This window comes from Chinchilla lanigera, unplaced genomic scaffold (genome assembly GCF_000276665.1).
Source record: "Chinchilla lanigera isolate Chin_1 unplaced genomic scaffold, ChiLan1.0 scaffold00061, whole genome shotgun sequence".
NCBI classification, from domain to species: domain Eukaryota; kingdom Metazoa; phylum Chordata; class Mammalia; order Rodentia; family Chinchillidae; genus Chinchilla; species Chinchilla lanigera.
This window is the reverse complement of record NW_004955462.1, coordinates 7,501,041-7,526,992: the sequence shown is the minus strand read 5'-3', so window position 1 is coordinate 7,526,992 and position 25,952 is coordinate 7,501,041. Positions and strand designations below refer to the sequence as shown.

The window sequence follows — 25,952 nt, the reverse complement described above, 5'->3', positions numbered from 1 at the left end:
TCTCCATATACCCTAGCACCTAGAAGTGTGCTTGGCAGTTTTTAGGTGCTCAATGAATATTCAATGAGTTAGCAAACCGGTATGATTCCAGAGCTCAGTACTTTTTCACAGGTGAGCTTTTCTGTCTGCTTAAGCACTCAGCTCACCATCCTCCTAGCCATCTTCCCCATCAGTCCGATGAAAATCCACTAAAATTTAGGTCTGTGGTCAAGTGTTGTGTCTTCTGAGAAGTCTCCACTGCCTGTCTGAAAGGCATTTCTTGTCTACCTTAGTGATATCCCAACATTGATTGTTCTTATTTGCTATTCTCCTCTTTCATGCTAGTTGGGTGCTCGCATAGATGTATAAGGAAGTTAGTCATTTCTCCTAATAAAATAAAATCCCTGCTCTTTGGAGTTGGCAGTGGTGGGAAGCCCTAATTGGGAAAGAGGGAGGGAGGTTCACCCAATTTCACATTTAGGAGATTCAGCTTGTTTTCCAATATCCTGCCTATACTTGGCAGAGGCCATGTGTCTCCTCACTATCAGAAATTGTCTTTGTTCTTGAAACCCTTTGGTAAAAGAAGAGAGGCAAGGGTGTCTGAAATACTGTCCTATTGTCACCAATGACTACTGCTGGGAAATATCCACCCCTCCCCTCTCTCTTCCCCTTTATTCCTCACACGCTACTACAGGGATATGATCTTACTCCCTAGTGCACAAAGAGGGTCCCATCAGGAACCTGCACAGTGTGCCTACAAGAGGTTCACTAGTTCTGTTACACTTACGCTTGCAATGAAGCTCCTCACAAAACAAAACAAGAAAAGTATCATTTTATCTTTGTAGTCCAGCTTCCAGTTCAGTGCCTGACATGTGATTGGAAGTTGACATTTGTTTATGGAGTGATAATTTTTTAATCATAACTCACACCACAAAATTATAAGGTTAGGGACAATGCTGTAGGACTGGTATAAACAAACTCACCATAATCAGAATCTATTTTTTCTTTTTCTTATTAGTATATGCTTATGATATATAACAAATGCATTCATGATGAGGAGTTGGCATCTGATACTTTTAATTTCCTCTTTCCCTCCTGTCCTATCTCCTCCCATCCTCAGATCCCTTTTCCATTACACAAAGTCTACCTCTTTGTTTTCTATCATGTATCTTTTACTTTGTTCTTTGAATTATTTATACATGAGTTTCTCATGTGAAAGACATCATGCAATATTTAACTTTGTGTGTCTCATTTATTTCACTTAGCATTATGGTCTCAAGGTGCATCCATTTTCCTACAAAGGACTCAAATTTATTCTTCTTTAAGGCTGAGTAGTACTCCATTCTGTATATATATATACCACATTTTCTTTATCCATTCATCTGTTGATGGACATATAGGCTGCTTCCAAGCTTTAGCTAGTATGAATTGTGGTGCTATAAACATGGGTATACATGTATCACTGTAATATGCCATCTTTTAACTCTTTCAGAAAGATATCTAGAAGCGGGGTAGCTGAGTCAAATGGAACTTCTAGTTGTAGGTGTTTGAGGAATCTCCATACTGATTTCCACAGTGGTTGTACTAGTTTATGTTTCCATCCATAATATAGACAAGGTCCTTTTTCCCCACCACCTCACCAACATTTTCGTTTTTGTGTTCTTAGTCCTAGCCATTTTCTGGAGTGAGGTGGAATCTCAGTGGTTTTGTTTTTAAATTTTGCATTCTCTAATGGTCAAAGATGCTGAATATTTTTTCACATATCTATTGACCATTTGCACTTCTTCTTTTGAGAAGTGTCTATTCATTTCAATTGCCCATTTTGTTTGATTTGTTCTTTCAATTTTGGAGGCCTAAGGTTTTTAGTTCTTTATATTTTATAGGTATTAGGCCTCTATCTGAAGTTGGTAATTTTTTCCCATTCTGTCAGTTGTCCTTTCATTCTGTTGGCTGTTTCCTTTGCTGTACAAAAGCTTTCAATTTGATATAACCTCATTCATTAGTTCTTGGTGGTTTTCTTTTTGTGTGTGTGTGCAATTGAAGTTCTGCTCAGAAAGTCATTGCCTATGCCTATGTCATTAAGAGTTATACCTATTTAACTTCCAGCATATTCAGTGTTTCTGTTTTTATATCTAGGTCTTTGATCTATGTTGATTTCAGTATAAGATGAAATGTAATGGGCCTAGATTCAATCTTCTGCATGTGGATAAACAGGATTTCCCAGCACCATTTGTTAAAGATGCTATCTTTTCTCCAGCATATGTTTTTGGCTCCTTTGTCAAAGATAGCTGAATGTGCTTGGAGGTGTTTGTGCATCCTCTCTTCTGTTTCATTAATCCACAGGTCTGTCTTTTGTGCCAGTATCATGCTGATTTTTTAAAAAATAGCTTTGTAACATAACTTCAAAGTTAGGATTGTGATGCTTCCTATTTTCCTCTTGTTGCTCAGGAATCTTTTGGCTATTCTGGGTCTCTTATGCTTACATATAAACTTCAGGATTTTTTCTAGTTTTATAATCAGTATCTCTTGAGAGTGCTATAACATTCACTTTTGAGAACACTAGGTCCAAAGCTATCAGTAATCTATTGTTCTGTTTCCCTTTAGTTAATCTCCGACCTTTTATAAAGTCCCTTGATTATCAAAGGAAATGTTCAAGTCATAGTAAAAGGGGCACACAAAATACAAGTATACTTGGGGACATGTCTGCTAATCATGCTACTCTTATAAATGGTCCAAGAGAAGTGGAATATAACTAGAAGTGTGTTGAGGTACCATGCAACATAAGAACAAATCCACCCTTCTTACAAGATATGAATTTCTTTAACCAAAATTATTGAAAATGGAACTATTTTTTTCTGTGCAGTAAATATTCAAAGAATTCTTGATCAAGGGAGAATGTATTTGAACCTGAGTAGGGTGGAATTCTGCTTCATGTGTAGTAAGGGAGAAAATTAAGCACAAAGGAACTGGTACCTAGCAGGTGGCTGCTTAGAAAGACTTACTACTCCCCGCACAACTGCTAAAATACTCCAGAGAAAGAGAGAGATTTGTGAGCATGTGTACATAGGATCAAACAGTGGACTCATACAGGAAGTCTTTTTAGACCCATTATGGGTAAAAACAATTTACATTCAGCTTCTGACATGTAGCTTCACTATTTATTTTTTATTACACTGAGTTTTTGTTTGGTTTTTGGAGATAGGATCTCGCTATGTAGTTCAGGCTGGCTTCAAATTCACTGTGTAGCCCCAGTTGGCCTCAAACTCACTGTAGTCTTCCTGCCTCAGCCTCCCAAGTGCTGGAATGACAGGCATGCACTTCCATGCCCAGCTTACTATTTATTTTTAAGCAACTTAGTAAAATATCTATATGATTGATAGTAATAGATGGTAGCAAACTAATTAAAATCACCAGAGACATAATGGTCTCTAGGGATTTTGACTCTAAGGTTATTGCTCTTTAGGTTGAACTATGTTAACAGGCAAGATGAAAGACTTTACGAAGTACTGTATCACATATAGGTGTGTGGGGGGAATTAAAGAATAAGATGTTTTTCCTGCCTTGGGAAAATGAAAACCAGCCACAAAGTTAAGAAGGTAGTTGTCTTAATGTTTGAAGTACAGCCCTGAATGCATTTCCTGTTAAAGGAACTGAAATACAGAGTGTTAGAAATGTCTGTGCCCCACTTCCTAGAAAATGTTTCTCTGAGTATTTTCTATAATGAGAGAATCTTTTGATTCCTATTGTAAAAATCCAGGAGAAGCTTGAAGAAGGCAAAGCAAACAGGAAGCAGAGTTCAATTTGTGGAAAGCTCAGGGCAGAAAAGCAAATCACTGAAAAATGTGTCCATCCCTAAAGAGTCTTAAAACAAGAGGGTAGAAAAGCAATGATAATAAAAAAGCTGCCATGGATCCGTTAATGGGAATGTGGTGTGCCAGTGAGCCAACTGGGTGTGTTTTGAGTTTCTAGGCTTTAATCTACCTTTCTACACAAATTCTTCTAAAAAAATGCTCCCAAACACAAATATCTTTTTAATGCCATTTAAAATAAATTGAGAACCTCATTTGTAGAAACTTCGTAGAAGTTATTTAGACTAGAACAGGAAAAACTTAGAACTTCTAGGACATTTTAGACACAAAAAATGAATTTGGACAACTGAGTGTGGTGGTGCGTGCCTGTAATTCCAGCACTCTCGGAGGCTGAGGAAGGAGTTCAGCCTGGACAATTTGGCAGGGAAGGGAAGGGGAGGAAGGAAGGAAGGGAGGGAGAGAGGGAGGGAGGGAAAGAGGGAAGGAAGATAGAATGAACAAAGAAAGAAAGGAAGGACAGAAGGAAGGAGAGGACAGAAGGAAGACAGAAGGACAGAAGAAAGGAAGGAAAAAGAGTAGGAAGGAAGAACAGAGGAAATGAAGGAGAGGACAGAAGAAAGGAAGGAAAGAAGAATGGGGAGAAAGAAGAAAGGGAGGGAGAGAGGGAAGGAGGAAAGGAGAGAGGGGAAAAATTGGGCAAGCTTTGGTCTGACCAGATAAGGTAGAACTGGGATAATTTTTTTCTTCCTAATTTTGACTAAATAAATGTCTCAAGTCTCGCAGTGGTCCCATTTGTTGTCCACACATTCTGAAAATGTCAATTACTTCTCCATGGCATCAGAAAGATCTGGGAAGTGATTGGGCTGTTGAACTATCCATGACCACTCTTTTGAGACCAGGAGTAGAGCTTTACTTCTGGGGATCTGCTGGAAATTAGAGGTTAAGAAAATTGGCCAAGCTACACCCACAGTGCAGGGCTAACTGGTTATGTGTTAGAAGATTTTACAGCTGTGCAGTGCAGCTGGGACAGCCAAAGAACCTCTAAGACTCCTGGATCGGGGAGAGGGTCCAAGAGCAATACCCCTGTAGCTCTAACCTCCATTTCAAACACATTCTTTGTTCTCACCTGCGGCACACTAACTAAAACCTTATTCTATTTCACCATGCTGGGTACCACCAACCGAAAGGGTATTGTGATCACCAAATTGTTACAAGAAGACAAAAAAATCTTACAGCCCGCTTCCTGGACCTGGTGGTAAAGGATATACTCTGCGGGTTCTGGTGTTGATCAGTTTCTCACCCATTTTCAGAAGGGAAATTTTAGAAGGCTGTTAAGACTAAGAACAGGACTGAAGAGGAGCTGAATCTGCTTGGGGGAAGGTTTGTCTTTGCATAAAATCATCACGCAGCCCAAGGGCAGCATGGCAAGGAATTTGGGGCTTTGTGAGACTGTGCACATCTGACTCCAATGGCTTAGGGCATATACTGCCGAAGGCAAGCCTCACATCCACTTTTTCCATTTCATCCGTAAATATGATGGAAAAGGGTAACTATAGCATCCCTTGTCATATTTTTTCAGGTCACAAATCCATTGGCCACTTACCCGTTCGATGAGGGGGAAAAAGCCCACTTGTTTTTCTAATACTTGTTATCAAGCTGCTTATTACTAGTGTCTCTTGTATAAAGCTTTTGTTTGCGAACAAAGAAATAATCATGACTCTGAAAAAGCATTTCAACAACTCATTCACTTTTAAGGGTTATCTGAATTCAGTTTTAATTTCATAAAAAGGAAGAAATCTGCATTGTGAGGGAATATCTAGTGTTGCTAAGTGTATCACGGCCTCTACCACTGAGTTCACTACTACTGAATAATCTGACCAGACACTTCCTGTAGACAAAGGAACTGACAAAAGTCTGGGAATTCAAATTTGAGATAAGATGTGTAAAGATTTCCTAGGAAATTTTTTTATGTAATGTCAAAGGTTGTAAAAAGGTCAAAGAAATGAAGATGGAGAACTTTCCTATAAAATGTTACCCAGGCTCACCAAATGCTCAAATGTACTTTCTCAATTTACTCCTGCAAATACAAGGCTGCCAACATAGTTGGCCTATTATGTGGAAAAACAAACTAAACAAATACCATCATTTCACACAAACACACACAAAGAGCAAAACAGATCAAATTTTGGTCATTCTGTTTATTTCGTTTAGGACTTTCACTGAATATTAACTAGGGTACTTAAAAGTTATTTCAAGTAGGAACCTCTTTAGTCCTTCATCAATTATTTCAAGTGTCTTAGTCTCAAATATATCCTTTTCTTCTACAAACTTCTGAAAAAGATGAACACCGCCACCAACACCAAAATAATGTGCTTTGCTGGCCAAAAGCACCCGTCCACCCTTACTCAATAGACTAAGGAATGTTTGGTGCAAAGTACTGTAATAATCCGGATTATAAATGGTTTCTGAGGTAAGAATGAGATCATATTTTACAAAGAGATTTTCGCTGTTTAACATAAGCTTACAAAACTCAGACCACTCTCCAGAAAAGAACCGACATTTACATAGTTCTTGTGCTACTTTCGACTTCCTGCATTTTTTCACATCTGGTTCATCTGCATCATTTTCCTCATCTTCCAAAGAGCAGTTAGCCACTACATTAGGTAAAGTTACTTCATCAATCACCAAACTGTTATAATCTTGAAAATGAATTTCTTTGGCCCCTCCCTTGAATGCGGTTATACCCAGCAACCCTGATCCGCAGCCGAGATCTAACACTTTCTTCCCAGCAAATTTCACTTTGGCCTTTGTGAAATAAGTCAGGAGGTCAAAGGTACATTCCCAGATTTTTAAGCCTCCTTCATAAACACCTGTAATCAGATCAGAGTGAGAAGACAAGCTTTTGGAAATTATGTTTTCTCCAGGGAAGTTTTCCCTCGACCAGATAGTTTTCACTACTGATATGTTAACATGCTGAAGACCCGGTAACAATTCTATGACTTTGTTTTCTAACACTTTCTTTAAATCTTCAGGCAGAGCATGCTCTTTGGCAACTGCCAGGCGGGGCTGTTTTTCATCTGGGTCCAAGTTCCTCGAACCTTTGGCTGTACTGATTGGGCTGTCAGCGTCTTGGGAGGGAGCTACATTTCCCATTGCCCTGTACTCCCACAAATGCTCCGAAGGCAGGTCAGACTGTTCCATAGGATGTTTCCTCTCCTTCTGTTTTTGTTTTTGACTTTCTGAGGCGGACGACACTTTTGAGGGACTCAGAGTCAAAGCTCCATCTTCAGGGGGTGTTAATTCATTTTCTACATGGTCTTCTATATTGAAATTAAATTGAAAGATCATCTTTGTATTAAACACACACACGATTCTTAAATTCAAAAAAAGACTCTTCAACTTCTGGATAAAGTCTGAGGACACACAGAAATCTGCCTCAATGATTCAATTAGTTACACTGAAGTCAACTTCTCTTTAGCTGTTTATACGCCACTACAAACATTTAGAGATATTTCCAAAGACTTTTTTGTTTATTCGTTTGCTTGAGACAGGGTCGTGCTATGTAGTTCAGGCTGGTCTTGAACTTACTCTGTAGCCCAGGCTGGCCTCCAACACAGTAGGATCTTCCTGCCTCAGCCTCAAAAGTGCTGGATTACAAGTACACGCCACCACACCTGGCTTCAAAGACTTTTTAAAGATGTCTTTGACTGTCTTTCACTTGACCCTGGAGAAAAAAAAGGTAAAATGGTGATTAAAGCAAAATGGCACATTTCACTAAAATGAAGTATTAAACCCTTTACCTACCCTCCCCTACACAGCTGCCTTTTGTAAATCGGCTATGGGAAGAGAGAAGAGATTTGGGGAAACATGCACGTATCTTAAGTTCAAAAACTGGAGGAGAAAATAAACTGTAAAAATAAACTGAAAAACAATAACAGTACAGCAGTCACTGCCACCCCTACCAGAACAAAGTCCACGATTCTGAAACAGGACAGCCTAACTACTTGGTGTCATTCAGCAGTCCTGAGTAAGTCCAAGTTCGTACAATCCCCGAAACTCCAGAATTTCTTCCCTTCTGTTACTGCCTCAAAACATAGTTCAAGGCTATATTTTGGTAAGTGAACATTGCTTTTAAAATAAACATTCACAGGTAAGGGTAGAAGTGTGTAAATTCAACAGAATGACTTCACTTCAAACATCTGGTTCGGACCCCAGCCTCCTTTATATGAGACTGGGGTCATCTGGGAGCAATTAATAAAGATTAGTTTGGTTGCTGAGCTGACCACAAAATAAGGACACTGCACTAACCATTTCTACGGGAGGACTAGTGGAAGTGGAACCAGCTGGTTCTGTTGTGTTGGTTTTCCTTTTCCTTTTTTTTTTTTTTTTTTTTGCAGTACTAAGCACTGAACACCGGGCCTTCTTACTAAGCTACAGCTCAACCCCTTATTATTGAGTTTTTAAATTTTGAAATAGGGTCTCACTAAGTCGCTGAATTGCCTACTCTGGGCTCGAACCTGTGACCCTTCTGCCTCAGCTTCCAACACCGCCAGAGCTCTGTAGCATCTGCTCGATCTGCACAGCAGTCCTGACGTTTTTATTCTGCCCCCGCCCCCCAGGATGCAGAAGGGGTGCACACCCCAGTTTCCACCTCTCGAAGCAGTCTGGGAGCCACTTCTGGAGGGGTCCCGATCAAACTTGACCCCAGAAGAGCAACCTCAAAGCTCTAAGGAACCGAGGCTTATAAACCTGTGGACTTCTAGCTCTCACCTCCCAGAAGCGCCCGATCTCAGTGGAAAGTCTGTGACCGGGCCTGCGACCACGCAGTCGGGAGAGTCCTGGGGTAGTACACCCGAGAGCGCGAAACAGCGAGTCGAGTCCTCCGGGCAGCCAGATAGGCCCGGTTTCCCTCTCTCTGCTGCAATGGAAGCCAGTGGGCTTCCTCTCTATGGTTTAGTCCGGACGGCGGGCTCGCAAGGCCTGCCGGGACGGCTGGGCTTCCGGTTGGGCCGTGGCGGGGCCGGTTTGAAGTTGGCGGCTCCGACTGCAGCATGTCTGAGGAACGCGTAGGCAGCTTGGAGGAGCTGAGCGGCTGGCCTGAGGAGCTGTGCCGCCGGGAGCTGCCGTCTGTTCTGCCCCGGCTCCTCATATCCTCTGTGGTCCGTTGTCCGCTTGCGTGGCGGCGGCCGGACGCTGTCTGCCGGGGCGAGCGCGAAGACGCTGGGGACTGAGGTCTGCGAGGCCAGGGCTTGGGCTCTGGGGCGCACAGACTTGGGAGGCCTTAGCGGGGCGCGGCGTTTTCCTCCAGTCTCTGCCTTGGTGGGGTTTTGTGCGTTCCTAATGGCGGGTCGGCGTGAGCTCCCCTGCGTGGGGCCGTGGGGACGGCGAGGACACAGAGCGGAGCTAGGACCCGGACGCTGTAGCGCCAGAGGGGTTCTCGGAGCCTTTACAAAGCCTCCGCAGGTTTGCTTCAGGTGTTGGCTTTCTGCTTCATTTGAGGTTTGTTTTTTTAAACTAACATTTATCCAGTACTTCCTATATGCTAGGTTCTGTGCTAGACGCCTTCACCGGTTTTGTCTTTTGTTTGTGGCGCTGGGGATCAAACCCAAGGCCGTGTGCGTGCTGGAGTAGGGCCCACCTCTGAGCTACTTTCCCAGCCCTGCGTCTGAGTTATTTGATGTCACTGCTGCCAAGGACGGATAATTTTCTGTATGTCTAGTGCCCTTGTGGTGTCACTGTCACTGCAGTCCTAGCCCCTTCTGTTACAAGGTGCTTCTCCCTTTACATCGTTGAGCTCACCTTCAACATAAAATTATACTCGAAAGGAAAAAAAATGACAGTTGAGAGAATCTCTACACTGCGCAGTGAAAGCCCAATGTAACTAAGTATTATTATATAGCAGTCATTCACTTAGGCATTAGCAAAATGTGTACCAAAGCCCTTTTTAGTTATTGTGCAGGTGTGGAATTTCTATCCTTGAAGAGTTCCAGCTTGGAAACAAATGACCATGCTCCTACTCGAAACCACTTACTTCGTACACAGCGTGTACCAGACATTGTGTTAGCTTTATGGGCTCAAAAATACGGAACATGGTTCCTTTTCCTCCCCTAAGGTTTATGGGAACTTCACTAAATTTAAAATTAACATTGCCATCTTGCTGTGTATCTCAAATTTAACATATTCAAGAGAACTCACATCTGTTCTTCCAGTTTAAGTAAATGGTTTTACAAACCAAAACCTTAAAAAAAAAAAACAAAAACTAACAAATACGAACTGAAAAACCTTGAGGTTTCTATCTTTCTTAGGAAATTCTTTCTCCCTTTAAGCTGAGTCAGTTCACCTATCTCCACCACTATTGCTACCACACTGATTCTAAACTCCTACCTCCTGTCTTATTGTTAGTAATTTCCTTATTTCTTTCTACTCGTGTCTTACAATCTATTCTTCAAAATAAGCTTGGAGTGAAAAATATAGGTCACATCATTTTCCTTCTGTTTAACCCCATTCTCCACCCCCATGACTTAATGAATTAGGAGTAAAATCTAGATTTACCTTTAAAGCTTCCCATGATATCCCTCTTTCATTCCTAACTAACTATTCTGTCCACAGATACATCAGGCTTACTTGCCTAAGACTGCCTCTGCCCAACCTCGTTTGTTTTCCCCCCCTTTTGAACATCTCATCATTCAGGTCTTAGCTCAGAAGTTACCTCCTTGAGGGGCCCTTTTAGAGCCCTCAGCCTCAGGTAGTTCCCCAGGCCCAGTCTGTTACACTTTTATTTCATTGTTGTGTTTAGAAGGCACTTTATCATTAACAAACAGTCTCCTTCTCCCCCTGCACTTTTCCCCTGAATTTGGTTTTGTTTATTCCTTTATGCCTAGCATGAAGACAATGCCTGGCACATGATAAGTGTTTGGTAAAGGAAAAAAATATTTCATGGTTTAAAAATGCTTGAAAGTGTCAGCGATTTTATTTTCACTGTTTGCAGTACATGAAAGAGAAGCTCACAATCCTATTCACCCTAATTATTTTAATATTTTGTGTTTTAAATATTATCTAGCCTTTATGTATGTAATCATGACTTATGATTACTTGTGGAAGAACAGTCTTTTTGATCTTCACTGAAATGTTTCCATAAGGCATATTCTGTCCTACTGAACTGTTTGCTGTTGTGAAAAGTGTACACAAAGCAAGATTTCGGGAGGAATCAATCCTTGTATTACTGTGATAATTTTTGTAGATTTGTATTTCTTGTGAACATATTCATTGATGACCCCAACAGCATTTTTACAGTAAAACATTTCTAGTAATTCTTAATGGTGTACAACTTTTGTATTGATGGTAGGGTAATTTTTGGTAAAGTTGATATGATAGGAATGCAAGTACTGTAATATGAAAAGACTTAAGACAAGTACAAATAAAGTAGAAATGATGAAGAGAAAGAAATTTCTGTCCAGTAGTAGAGACCAGGAGTTCATGGATTAACAGTGTGTTACTCTCTGTCAAAAGTATTTTATGAGTGGCCATGATTCGGAAAGGTAAATTTATGTCTTAAGTGGTTTTAAAAATATTTCTCTGAAGTATTTTCACAATTCTGTTTACCTAACATTAAATTTTTAAAATGAAAGTAAGCCAGTAATTTGAGTCTAATTTTAGTCTCATGGATTTTTGCTAAATTTTAAGAAGAGTCCTTTTTGAATTTCTTATCAGGAATGAATATTCTGTTACAATGATAACAGTATCTTCCTTAATTATTTTACTCTATGTATCAACATTCTGAGAGTTGGATTGAGCATATTCGTAAGTAAAATTATTTTGATTATATGATTTACTTTAATGTCATTGAGTTCTCAGTCCCAAATAAATCATTGGGGTTGATTTTACCATTTTGTGTTTCCTTCAATTTTAATCATTTTCTAATCATTCTCTGCAACCTTTAGTAATTTAAATGAGCAGTCTTCTTCAAAGTACACTGCTTAGTGTCATTTGGAAAAATTGACTTTATTTTTATCTGTCTTTTATCAGTCTCCCTTGATAAGATTTGCTTTCTTAGGAGAAAAGGGCAAGTTACAACTATAGATGGCTCAGTTACTCACATTTTCAGTTAGCTTATTTGTATTTCACTTGTTTATAAAATATTTATAAATTTGAATCTGAATTGCCTGTTGGGGTCTAATTTTTTCAGGTAACAATTATTTTTATCTTGAGTATAAACTGCATATTATTGTAGAACATTGAAACATGCAGGAAATCAGAAATAGTTAAGATGGTGAGAATGATCTCATTTCTGTATTTTTTTGTCAGCCTATCTATTCTGTGTATGTACATGTTTAAATTAAATTGGGATTATACTATTTTGGAATCTTTTTATTTAACTTTAAACTATGGTGAACTTTTTTATGCTTTTAAATATTTTAATGATAGTAGATGCTGTTTGACAGATGTATCCATGTCAGTTTAACTAGTGTTCGGTTGCTGGATATGTAGACATTTTTCTTTTTCTTTTGTTACTAGATACAACTTAGTAGTTTCTGTATATAGAATATAACATTTTGAAACTGTACAAAGTTGAAATTCGTAGTACTTACATATTCTCACATTTGGTGAAAACAAAGATTTTTGCTAATTGACAGTCTTACAAAATCTTATTTTGCTTTATAGAAATTTTGAAAATTATGATAGAAATGTTTTTACCTCATATGAACTACCTGACATTGGAACAGACTTTCTTTTCACAAGTGCTACCAAAGGTATAGTACTGATATCTTAAACTACATGTTATGAAAGTTCTTAAAATCTAGTCTCAGTTTTACATTATTCAGTTTTAATTGTGGCTCTTTATTCTAATTTATCAAACATACCTGAGATACAGGTAAATAGTAAATAATAGATCTTATGGGTATGTGTGGTATTGGTGTAATTATTAGGTGATTGAAAACTTCTGTTTTTAGGTTTTACTAATTGATGAATCCTTTATTAATTGAATTTAAAGTATTTGTGGTTAATTTTTAAATACTCTTGTAAAGTTATTCAATGAAAATTTGTGATTGTAGAAGTTATCTGAAGGCCTTTTATCATGTTTATTAATAATTGGTGAATTTCATTGTTTAGAAAAATGGAGCCAAAAATTTATTAAAGAAGTCTTAGAAGTGAAAAAGCTGAAGTATTGGGAAAACCAATTAACTAAAAGAAAACATTAAGTTCACAGACTGTATTATTAATTTTTGCATGTGTGTGTTATACTGTTTCTCTGAAACATGGTCATACTTCTTTTTTAAGTGAAAGGCACTAAAAGTACTTCTTGTCAAAATAAAACATTCATGATAATTTATTGGGATTAATTTCTAAGTTTCAGTTTTAAATAAATAACCATCAGAATTCCTTTTACTTTACTTGAATACTCTATCTGAAAAGTTTCTTAGAATTTTGTTCTCTATCACCAAAAAAGATCTATAGGTTAAACAAGGTTGTGAGTGTTCATTGGCTTATGAAAAACAGTAACTCTTTAACTGCATTGTGTTGTTACCTGCATTGTTATTCTTCAGGGTTTAGGCCATTTAAATTACTTAGAAAGATCTGAATGTTAAGGTATTAGTGTGGGTATGTTTTTATAGACAAAAAGCTTGAATGTGGATTTATATGCTGTACCCTTAATCCAGCAAGGGCATTTTGAATTGGTCACAAAGATGAAAAGCTAGAATGTAAGTCAATAATGAATGGATGATTCAGTACAAATTCATTACCACTACCAAAATATACCTTTGTAGGTGCCCATATAAATATTGGTTGGTCAAGGTAGTCATCTTCTTGGTTTTTGGTTTTTTTGAGACAGGATCTCACTGTGTAGTTCAAGCTGACCTTGAGCTCAGGTCAGTCCTCCTGCCTCAGCCTCCTGAGTGCTGGGATTATAGGTGTGTACCACTATCACACCTGACAGTCATCTTTTATTGCATAGAGTAGGCTTTATATTTGTTGCATCTCAAAATAAACTTTGAGTAATTTTTTTATATTCAAACCACAGAAATAGAAGGTAAATCAATTTCTGACGCTTTTGCGGGGGTGGGGGGGATTGCATTATATAATGCACTATATATATTCTATGTATAGTTTTTACTTAAGTAGGTACAATTGGTAAGTTAGACAATACCGAATAGATGTTACTAATACAAAACTAAATCATTGTATTACAGTCTTTTTTTAAAAAAAATATCCTTAGCTGGGCATAGTGGTACATACCTGTAATCTCAGCACTCTAGGAAGTTGAGGCAGAAGGATCTCAAGTTTGAGGCAGCCTGGGCAACTTAGTGACTTAGACACTGTTTCAAAAGGGCTAGAGACATAAATCAGTGCAAAGGCCTTGGGTTAAATCCCCAGTACTGCAACAAAACAAAAACAGCCTTTTCTAGTGATTTCAATTTTTCCAGTTTATTTGTGACCCAATTTGTTTTTACAGACTGTAAAATTATTTGATGAGATGATGTATGAATTAACCACTCAAGCCAGAGGACTGTCAAGTCAAAATGTAGAAATCCAGACCACTCTAAGGAATATTTTACAAGTGAGTCAAATGTTTGGTAGGTGTAGGGGGAAAGTGAGATTTTTATGCTGATATTGATTAGCCAGGTATTCCTTATTAATGGTCTACTGCTGGAAGTAGTCTTGTGGGCTTACAGATATGAATACAGAAAGATGAATCTGAATTTTTAAATATAGTTTTATGTTGGTTAAATATCTGCATTCTTACAAAAAGATAAGTTAGGATAGCATGCCCTACCTCTAATTTCAGGGGATATGTGTGGAATACCTGTCAGGTGGGTTGAGGTATGGGCTGGGATTCCAGGTAGCTTCCCAATTGTTCCAATACTGTATTGGTAGTTCTTTGATAGACAAGTTCTCTGAAAAAAGAAACAGCATCTCCTGTATCCCTAGCACCCAGCTTATTGTCTGATACCTCTTTTATTGTGCATAAAATATATATGTAGAGTGAAATGTCTTTCCTTATTTTCAGACAATGGTGCAGGTGTTAGGAGCTCTTACAGGATGTGTTCAGCATGTCTGTGCCACACAAGAATCCGTCATTCTAGAAAATATTCATAGTCTCCCCTCCTCTGTCCTTCATGTAATCAAAAGTACATTTGTACATTGCAAGGTGAGTAACAGGTCTGGGTCCACTTTAAATTAGCCTAGAATCAGTGGTGGGGGGACTGAATAAAATAGTGTCTATATAAGATTTTACATTTTAGTTAGTGTTATTGGGATGATCTTTTCCCCAGTACAAATAGCATGCATGCAGTAACTACTTCAAAATAAATGGTTATGTGGGTTGTTCACCTGTGCAACAGCTGCAGGAAACTGGAATCCAGGAATCATGTGCAGTGGACCCTCGAGTTACAACTGGCCTGACAACTTGGGTTATACCCAGAATTTTAGTTTTAACTTATGACCAAAGTCTTGAGTTATAACCCGAATGCTGGCTGCTTGTGCTTCCAGATGATCTCAGATACAGATTTAACAATGTATCTGAATTGTGGACAGGTTTTGGGAGGAACATTACAACATCCTTTCCTGTATGGGATTAATTGAGAAATCCTGGGCCAGTGTCTCTCTAAGGACACTGAGATCTGCCTCTATGCAGGAGAGATACTTCGAAGGCTGTGTAGAGAAGCCTTAGCCTTCAGTTGACAGCTTGAGTTACAGCCAGCCCTTGGGAATGAATTGCGTTTGTAAGTCAAGTGTCCACTCTATTACAAGTTTAGTGGCTTCATAAACAATTTGTCTAGAGAATGGGCTTTGGGCAGTGAAACACTGCCTATCACTTGCCACACCTGTGAACGGATCTCCAGTTACCCTGCATACAATTATGCTGGGAAGAACAAAGTGTCAGACCTGCAGAAGTTTTTCCAGACATCCGATGGTGCCCCTATGCACTTGAAATGAGGCCTGCCCGATGAAATGCTTTACCAGACAACCATGGCACTGATGCTAAGAGGGACCATCTACTGCCGTGTCACTGTCCACATGGCCCTGCATCCCAGAAACAAATGAGTTAGGCCGCAGAGGACTTAATGGCTTTTTGGCATAAACTTTGGATTTTTCTTTTTTTTTTTTTTTTTCCTTCCTTTGGATGGTTTACTTAACATTTTGCAAAAAAGATATGAAGACAGTATTTTGGTTTATGAAATGGTTTTTATATAGCCCATCAGATGTGACAGCATTTTGACAGTTAAAGAAGAGCAGCTGCTTAAAGAAAAGACTGTGCACAGTATGTGGGCTCCTGATTTCCCTGTAGGTTCTAGATGGAGGTTGCACACAGACTCATTCATGTCAGTCTACATTGAGGTTTTGGGGAATGGGATTGTCTTTCTACTCATGGAGCCTTTCTGGATCTAGATGAGACTGAAGACAGAAGTCAAGGGCAGGTACATGAAATGAGTGTGTGAAATCACCTTGGGAATTTTTCCATCTTGCAGTAAAATGTGACTAGAAATTACTTGCAGCCTATCTATACTCATTGGGTAGTTTTTTCAGAGGGTTATGTGCTTCATCCAAGATCTAGTGAAATTTTATGTGTAATTGTCCTTTATTTTACTCTACTATGGAAACAGAACACTTGTTTAGTGTTGCACTTTATATTTTTATTTATTTTTTTAAAATTAGATTTTATTGGTACATTTTAGATATACGTAATGATCAAGTTCATCATAGAGAATTTCTATCTGTACCTGATATAACTTGGTTTTTTTTCCCCATTCCCTTACCCTCCCTTGAACCCCTCTTCTCCTCCCCACTTACAAAGTTTGTTTCCATATTTTCCTTCTTTTCTCTCTCTTTTTTTTAACTTTTCCCTTCTTTTCCCCTCCCCTCTCCCTGTTCACCTCCCCATTTGAACATTTTCCTCTTATTTCACACTACATTTTAGTCCTTAAATACACTTTTGGTTTCTCACACCAGAGAAACAATGTGGTATTTATACGTGTGTGTCCCAATTTATTTCACTTAAGAGTATGTTCTCAAGATACATCTGTTTACCTAGAAATGTCTGGAGCATATCCTTCTTTATGGCAGAGTAGGACTACATTGTTTTAAAAAAAACACATCTTCTTATCCATTTACCAGTTGATGGTCATTTGGGTTGTTTCCAATATTTGACTATTACAAACTGTGCCATTGTAAACATAGATATTCATGTATCACTGTGGTATGAGACTTTTAATTCTTTTTTTTGTTTTGTTTTGTTTTTTTGTTTTTCTTCTGGTACTGGGAATCAAACTCACGACCTTGCACTTGCCAGGCAGGCGTTGTCCCGCTGAACTAAATCTCCAGCCCCTGAGACTTTTAATTCTTTTGAGAAGATAGGTGGAAAATCACTGGGTTCAGTAGTCCTAGTTTTTTGAGAAATCTCCACACTGATTTTCACAGTGGTTGCACCAGTCTACACTCCCACGAACAGTGGGGTAGGGTTCCTTTTCCCTCCCCAACTCCACCAGCATTTGTTACTGTTTGATTTCTTGATAATAGCCATTGTTTCCAGGGTGAGATGGAATCACAATATTGTTTTAATTTGCATCTGTCAAGAGACTGGTGATGTTAAACATTTTTTCATATATTTATTTGCTGTTCATATTTCTTTATCTGAGAAGTGTGTATTCATCTGAAATGCCTGGTTTTGGATTAGGTCTTTAAATTTGGGCGGTTTAATTTTTTTGAGTTCTTTATGTGTTCTTGATAGTAATACGTTGTCTGAGGAACAGCTGACAAACATTTTTTTCCCCATGTTGTGGATTGTTTCTTCACTCTGTTGGTGGTTTCTCTTGCTGTGCAAAAGCTTTTTAATACAATGAGATCCCAGTTGTTGATTCTTTGTGATAGTTTCTTTGTGATTGGGTTTTATTCATAAAGTCTTTGCCTGTACCAGTGTCTTCAAGAGTTTTACCTGTTCCATCTTCCAGCAGATTTAATGTTTCTGTTTTAATATTTAGATCTTTGATCCATTTTGAATTTAGTTTAGTGCATGGTGAAAGATATGGGCCCAATTTTAATCTTCGGCATGTGGAAAGCCAGTTTTTCCAGCGCCATTTATTAAAAAGGCTATCTTTCTTCCAGTGAATGTGTTTGGCATCTTTGTCAAAGATAACATGGTTGAGTAGGTCTGGAGTTGTTTCTGAATCTTTTAATCTGTTTAGTTGATCTTTGGATCTGTATTTTTGCCAGTACCATGCTGTTTTTATCATAGTAGCTTTATAGTATAATATCAAGTAGGGGATTGTGATGCCCCCTGCTTTGCCTTTGTTGCTCAGAATTGCCGTGGCTATTCTGGGTTTCTTCTGGTTCCAAATAAATTTTAGGATTTTTTTTCTCTAATTCTGTGACATATGCTGTTGAACTTTTGATCAGAATTGCATTAAATCTGTATAACAGTTTTGGAAATGTGGGCATTTTCACTATTGGTTCTTCCTACCCAAGAGCAAGGGATATCTTTCCATTTTCTGATATCCTCTTCAGTGTCCTTTTCCAAAGTACTGTAGCTTTCAATGTAGAGACCTTTTTCATCTTTTGTTAGATTGATTCCTAGGTATTTCCTTTTTTTTTTGTCCTTTGGATGCTGTTGTGAAAGGTTTTGTTTCCCTAATTTCCCTCTCAGTGAAGTTTGTTATTTGTGTACAGGAAGGTTATTGATTTTTGAGTGTTGACTTTGTATCCAGCTGTGCTACTGAATTTGCTCATTCTCTTCTCCTACTTCACTATTTTTTCCCTAACCTCTTTTAAATTTTAACCCCTGAGAGTAAAATTGACATATTAAGGACTTACATACTGCACTAACTGTAGGAAACTAGTACAGAAGGCAAGAGGGAAAGAGAAAAGGAAGAAATGAAGAACAGAGCAGTACGATAAACACAAAGAGACTAGAAACCACGTTCACACTGGTGTGAAGGAGAAAAAACAAAATCACCACAACAAAAAACAAGTGAGAAAGAGATAGGGAAAAATAAAGAAGAAAAAAGTTTACTTCCAGGTTTGTCTCTGCTGTCACTGGTAGACATTATGTGGAGACAGTCCAGATCTGTGTTGATTGATCCAAGCAAGCCAGCAGTAGCTTTCTGGAGGGGTAGTGGTAATCTCAGCGACCCTGCACCTTTATTTCCCCTGAAGTTCAGGCTGTGTTCTGGCCCTCCGGGGCCAATAGCAGACCCATTCAGCCTGTAGCAGTCAGCACACCCTCTTCGAGCTTGAACTCTGCTGGCAGCTGCTAGATGGACCCAGCAGTTTTAAATTCTGAGCTTGGATGGCCCCTCTCTCAGCCAGTCGCTCTCTCCAGCAGGACAACTGAGCCCTCAGCACTCACCTCTAGCTAGTATAGTCCTTCACTTCCATTGTTCCGTCTCTCCATGGAGGTCTCTGATTTTGCCAGCGGTCACCATGTGTCTGCAGGTTTGAACTGCTCCTCTTACACAGACCTGATTCAGGGAAAAGGCTCTGCCAGCTGCCTCCTTTGTTGAAGTTTCATTCTTTATTCTCCCCATGGGTTTCAATTCTAGCTTCAGATACTTTCTGGGTCCAGGAGACCCACTTCCCTCCTCCTTGTCTTCCTCGAATGACTATATTCCAGTGTCTAGATGGCAACTCTTGGAGAGGCTCTTTCTCTGCTGCTTACCAGTTTGCCATCTTCCCAGAAACAAAAACCAGTGTTGTACTTTAGACCGGTGTCTTTTTTTTTACGTTTTGAGACAGGGTTTCACTGTTCAGTTTGGCCTGGCCTTGACTTGAACTCGCTTTGTAACCCAGGCTAGCCTTGAACTTTGCAGCGATCCTTCTGCCTCAGCCTCCCAAGTGCTGGAATTATGGGCATGTGCCACCATGGCCAGCACTTAGACTGGTGTCTTCTTGATGTAACTATGCCACAAATTCTGCTTTATATTTTAAATGTTCTGGCTTTAAATTATGATTTGTTTTGACGAATAATACACGAGTAAAAAAATGAATGGTTATATGACAATCATAAAAGGGCCTTTTAGGTTTTTTTTTTAATTAAGAAAGAAATGATAAGATACATGTTGAGTCACAGTGATAATGAAATTATTCTGCCATATAGAATTGGTGAATCAGTGATTGCAACTTAATGATTTGGAGCCTGAACTTCTCTTTATACAGGCGAGTTAACCCTTAGCTCATTTATACATTTCAGAGTCTACTTAAAGGCAGAAAAGCTGGCCTAGAATTTGTTGGACCCAGGCAGTGTTGGTTCTGCTATTTGTTGGACGAATGAAAATCATTAGTTAATTAATACTTCTTTTTGGTGATAGGGTATTAAAACTTCATGCATGTTATTATTTCCCTTTTAGTTCTATAGTTGAAAGACAAGTTGAAGTTGTTTTATACATGAGTGTAGCTCTCAAAGTATATAACATAAAGTGGATGTTCACTAAAACATTTGTTTAATGAATATATGAGCCAGCCTAAAACAGTAATTTATAATCTTTGATAGTATGAATTAAAGTATATTTGGCTCTTGAGCTTTTTATGATTTGCTGTTTCTCTCATTTTCAAATTTGTTGATCAGAATAGCGACTCTGTATATTCTGGGTGCTTACACCTAGTTTCAGACCTTCTCCAGGCACTCTTCAAGGAAGCCTATTCTCTTCAGAAGCAGCTGATGGAACTGCTGGATATGGTTTGCATGGACCCTTCAGTAGATGAGAATGATGATGTTTTGAATATGGTACTAGGTAAGTGAAGAAAACTTAGTATATAAGGTAAAATGATAATTCATGTAGCAGTTAAATTATCAAACCTAAGATTGTTTCTCTTGATATGTTACACATTATACATAAAATATAATTCTTAGTGAATAAATTTTTAGTCTTCCAAATTTTGAAATTTATAAGTTTTGGTGTCCTAATACAGATTTGTGTATTTAATTAAAGCTTATATTAATTTATACCTTCTAAAGTGGTCTGTATTTGAAGATAGTATTTTTCGATGCTTTTCACCATAACCAAAAGCAAAAAGTGCAGTTTACATTCCTTCCCAGAACATATACAACTACGTGTATATGATTGTGAATGTGTACATGCACACCACATACATATTTATTTGTTATATGAATTTTACAATGATATACTCATTTTACAATGATGTACTCATTTTACAATGATGTACTCATTTTACAATGATATACTCAACTTATTTTAATCCCCTCTTTGGCTATCCCAGGTTAACCTTGAACTCATGATCCCCCTGCTTGAGGCTCCTGATGCTAGGAGTATAGACCAATGTCACTGCCCAGCTATACTAGTTTATTTTTAAGGAATTGGTGATTGTAACCACATTTATTGATTTTAGCACTCACTAATGGATTATGACCCAGATAATATATAAGGGCAAAGATTAAATTCATAACTATTATATAAAGAGAATACTATAGCTGGATTTTGTTCCGTGTGTCAGGGACCGTTTGCTTTGTAGCAAATCACCCTAAAACTCACTTTAAAGCAACCACTATTTTATTTTTCATAATTCCAAGTCTGCAGTTTAGGCTGGAATCAGTGGAGCCCACATAGTCCATCTGGCTCACTCGTGTATTTGCAGCCGATGACTTAACTCACATCGACTGTCAGCAGAAGTAGAAGCACTGACAAAGTCCCATGTGGCACATCGTTATGCAGACTAACCTGGGCTCAGTCACCTTCTCATGGTCTTGGAATTTCCCAAAAAAAGGGCAAGTTCTAGCATGCAAATACTTTCCAGATTTTCACTTGCCTCACTTTCGTTGTTCTCTTTGTCAAATCAAGTCGTGAGCTGTGCTCAGAGTCAGTATGAAAGAGTATGGATATAGGAAGAGCAGTTGTGGCCATTTGTACAAATTCTCTACCACATGCAGCAGAAAAGCTTTGTATGAATACTGTATAAGTTAGCTTTAACACTTCCTTGTTAGGTTTTCTTCCTAGCAGTTTGTCACTTTGGATGAAAATTGCAGCTGTAGGATACTTTGATTATAATAGAGCACAACTTCTCTATTAAACACTTTTAGTTTTATTTAAGTCATGGGATAAGTATAAATTTCAAAAGTTATTTTTCCACAATTTATAAGAACCTTAAAAGTATGACATTTATTTTTAGTAACTATTTTGAAACCATATTACTGATCTTAATTCAAATGTCGAATATTCAGTTGATACTTTTAAAAATAGGAGAAACTCACCCCATGTGACATTTGAATATCCTAAGAGATCTGTTGTTTTTCTTTATAGTTATTCATTCATTATTGGATATCTGCTCTGTTATTTCCAGTATGGATCATGCATTTCATGCCAATACTTGGAAGTTTATAATTAAGTAAGTTTGTTAGCTTTTACTTTTTTAGAATATATTTTCTGTAAACCAAATCCTAGTTTTCATGTTTTCTTAGGATGCATTTGGAATGTTTTTTGTGGGTGTATTAATGTCCACTGACATTGCTGTCAGACAGTCCATATCTTTTACATGAAACTCACAAAGCAGTTTGGGCTTCTTTGGATGATGAATCAGACTAGAGTAGACCTCAGCCACTTCCCTGCTACTATTACTGTTTAACCATAAAGTGTTCTGTGTCTAAGCTTAATAAATTAATCACTATAATTAGAACTTATTGTGATCCTTTCATAATATATATTTGAGTTGTTCAAACTTAAATTCATTTAGAAACTAATTTAACTTTCTGAAATTGGAGTGTTTTTGAGTTGTTACTAGGAAGAGTACCCATAGCATTCATCAGGTTCTTAGGGGTAGGAGAAGACATGATGGTAATGTGGAAATGATTAAATGAATACACACATGTATAAAATTAGAAACGTCAGTTCAATGTTTTCAGATATTCTGTACTTTTCTTGAACCATCAAGACATTGGGTTGCCAGCAAGTGTGGTGTGGTAGTTAAGAGTGTTTCTCCCGGGAGCCATACTACATGTACTGAGTCCATCCTGAAATCTCTGAATCTTTTGAGCCGTTGAGCAGTTTGGCTAATTTCTCTGAACTTTAGTTGGCTCATCTGAAAATGGACATAATAAGCATAGCACTTTCTTGATAGTGTTGTAATGAGTGCTGAATTCACCACTGAAATACTTGGAATTGTGTGCCACACTGAGTGCTCAAAACTTAGTTTCATCCTCATCATCTTGCCACTCTTCTCCCTTCTCTTCCATTTTGTTCCCAACAGTTAGATTGCTCTTAAAAAGTATATCAGATCATGTCCCTCTGCGGCTTCAAATCTATCCCATTATACCGAGTAACAGCCTAGTCCTGTGTGGAACCTACTGCCATTACTGGCTCATCTTGTGCTGCTCTCTCCCTGCTCTTGGTTCCCCAGACTTCCACATCCTGGCCCAGAGCCTGTCACAGTTTCTCCCTCTGCCAGAGATGCTCCTCTCTCAGCACCTTGCTAAGTCTCATTTATATTTTGAGTTCACAGTTTACATATTTTATGCTTACAATCCTTTGATAGCCTCAATTCAAGATCAGGTCTCTGTATTACAGCATTTTACACTTCTCTGTCATTGTATTTAGCACAACTACAATTAGTTATTCTTACTGAAATTCTGTCTCATGCTGGACCAACGAGTTCCATACAGAGGGACACAGATTATATCCATTTGATTGACTGTTGTCCCAGGGCCTAGCAGAGTGCCTGGCATATAGTAAGAATTTATTTATTGTTTTACACAGGAAAAAAGAGCTACTTAAACATAACTGCTTCAGAGGTAAAGTTAGTACACTGGATTATATGATGTGTAATATATACAGTGTGATGCATGGTGGGTTATATATTGTGTAAATAAATATTTTTATGGCCTAAGTTACTTGATATGTTACTTTTGGTGATTGTATTTTCTTTTTGTTCATTCAGGCAAAGCCTTAAGCACCAGTCAGTTATAAAGAGCCAATTGAAACACAAAGATATAATTGCTAGCTTGTGTGAGGACATGCTTTTCTCCTTCCATTCTTGTTTACAGTTAGCTGAACCGATGCCACTTTCAGATGCACAGGTAAAATATTTATCAGTACTTTAAACAGTAGCTCTTATTTCCTTTGGCAGTTACTAAATCTCATTTAAACACATGGATCACTGTACCTAAGGGGATTTTGACTCCCTTCCTTCCTTCCTTTTTCCTTCTTCCTTTCCCTCAACTTTTTCTCTCACTGTTTCCCTTCTGTCTTATCTTTTCTCCTTTCTTCTTTCTGTCTTTCTTTCCTTCTTCGTCCTTGCCTTGCTCCATAACCCATAACTACTTTTAACCCAAAACTGTCTTGTATACCTAACTGGTATCATCTCTAATATCTTCCTCTCCTTTACATATTAACTGCTTGGTGAAAGCATACATTTAAGATTGGGATATACTTACATTTATTTTGATTTCAAGAAGTTATAGTGTTGAATTGGCATACCACTTATGAAATAGATTATGCTCTGAAATCTGTAACATAATTTGGGAGAATTATAGGTCATTTTCCTGTAATAATATTCTGCATGGTGCTTTTTGTTCGGAGACAAACACTCTTATTTTTGTTCCACAACCCCATATTATAGGATTAGGAGTACTCAGGATCTAACAACTTCCCATTGTATAATAACTTCGATGGGAAAATGAATTGAAAGTTTTTTCCTAGGGTAGTAGCAACACAGCTCTCCTCTTGTGGACCTGCAAGCTGATCCAGGGACTTGTGTGCCTATGTTCTTCCAGATCAGGCACTATAGGGAGGGAGGTGTGGAGATTCATCCAAGTCCCAGGTGGTAGCACTTCTGGAGGAAGGGTGGTGTGGAAGGACAGACCCTGGATGAGGGTGGAACTTTGAAAAGGAGTTGTGAAGGTAGTGAGAAGGAAGCAGGAAGCTTTAGGAAGGGGCTAACCTTTATTTTCTTGCTTCTTTCCTTTTTTTCTGTTCTCCCTTTAAATCACTTGTTTTTTCCCTTTGTTTTTGTTCCCACTTCTTTCATGTACCCTCTCTGGATCCTCTCACCTTGCTGAAAGGGATGTTATTTGGCTGAGTATCCTGATTTGTCAGTGGCACCAAGGTTGTTCCTTTGACTGCCTTTAGCCTGTGAATCCTGTCTTTAACCCCAGCCACCCCTTTCCTGTTTTCCTCGTGCCCATGTTGACACCACAGACTCTGTGACAAGTAATTGGAGAGCAAGATTAGACAGATTCCTGGACAGTGGGAGTGCGGGAAAGCCGAGCAACAGTGTAGTCTCAACGGTGTAGTCTATGGGGCAAGAGGAACTGAAGTCTGGGGACACCCAGCCAGGATGGCTACTTATACATGGAGTATCTTAGTTTATCATACATAAACTGCTGGTGTATGCAAAGCAGAGAATTAAATTGATTTCAAGCACATCCTCATGTTTGTGCACTTGTGCACACAAGAGTTACGATTGTGAGCAGCTACACTTACTGCCATTGCCTGTCCTGGACGTCTGAGATGGATCATAATGTTTCTCCGTTCTGACTCTAAACTGATCCGCAATGCCCTCTGCTGTTCACTATTGATACTTATTTAGGAATCAAAATTTCCCAAGCAGTTTGTACCTTTCTTCTCAGTTTGTTTGGGGTTCTTCTGTTTGTTTGCAAACAAGGTAATATACTATTTATTTTTACTAATGTGCAATTTAATTTTTTTGAAATACCTATGTTGTCATTTGGTATTTGGATTGTTCCTACCAATAATACAGAGAATAGGGGGCTGGGGATTTAGCTCAGCGGCACAGCGCCTGCCTGGCAAGCGCAAGGTCGTGAGTTCGGTTCCCGGTACCGGAGAAAAACCAAAAAAAAAAAAAAAAAAAAAATACAGAGAATAATTATGTTTACTTGTAAAAATTTTATGCTGTATTAACAGATCATCTTAGAAAATACAAGTGTAGCTAAGTTTGTGTCTTTATTTTTATTATGCTTTCTTCCATTTTTCTTCTTTTGAAGGGACAGGATAATGTTGACTACAAATTATTTCAGAAAACACTCAAATTGTGTCGTTTCTTTGCCAATTCACTTGTGCACTACACTAAGGTAAGGCCTTATTTTTTTTATAATGCAGAAATGTTAAACCTACACACTAAATTATCAGTTGTCCTTTTTAAATGATTCCTTCTAAAACCAGTCTTTTGCAGTTATTTTGGTAAGTATATTTTTAAAAGTTTTTT

The 25,952-nt window shown here is 38.3% G+C and overlaps 2 protein-coding genes and 1 pseudogene across 3 annotated transcripts in view; 2 read left to right on the top strand and 1 right to left on the bottom strand.

Annotated features, from left to right (window-relative positions):
- Positions 1-5,971: 5,971 nt before the first annotated feature.
- Mettl18 (methyltransferase like 18) lies at positions 5,972-7,402 on the bottom strand. The gene has a single exon (XM_005398182.2). The coding sequence runs from the start codon at positions 7,134-7,136 to the stop codon at positions 6,015-6,017; it is 1,122 nt and encodes a 373-aa protein (XP_005398239.1). The 5' UTR covers positions 7,137-7,402; the 3' UTR covers positions 5,972-6,014.
- Positions 7,403-8,765: 1,363 nt separating this feature from the next.
- The window catches only part of LOC102008071 (chromosome unknown open reading frame, human C1orf112), a 40,968-nt gene continuing 23,781 nt past the window's right edge, over positions 8,766-25,952 (top strand). The window contains exons 1-9 of one of the 2 annotated variants that reach the window (XM_013521413.1): positions 8,766-8,935; positions 11,549-11,588; positions 12,450-12,538; positions 14,242-14,346; positions 14,797-14,937; positions 20,347-20,512; positions 22,037-22,121; positions 23,667-23,805; positions 25,732-25,818. In XM_013521413.1, coding sequence (XP_013376867.1) covers positions 8,840-8,935; positions 11,549-11,588; positions 12,450-12,538; positions 14,242-14,346; positions 14,797-14,937; positions 20,347-20,512; positions 22,037-22,121; positions 23,667-23,805; positions 25,732-25,818 — 948 coding nt within the window. In that variant the 5' untranslated portion in view covers positions 8,766-8,839. Of the gene's footprint in view, positions 8,936-8,956; positions 9,021-11,498; positions 11,589-12,449; positions 12,539-14,241; positions 14,347-14,796; positions 14,938-20,346; positions 20,513-22,036; positions 22,122-23,666; positions 23,806-25,731; positions 25,819-25,952 lie in introns of those variants that run through there. The other variant, XM_013521414.1, reaches the window with a different exon arrangement.
- Positions 15,076-15,842, top strand: LOC102023673 (annotated as a pseudogene).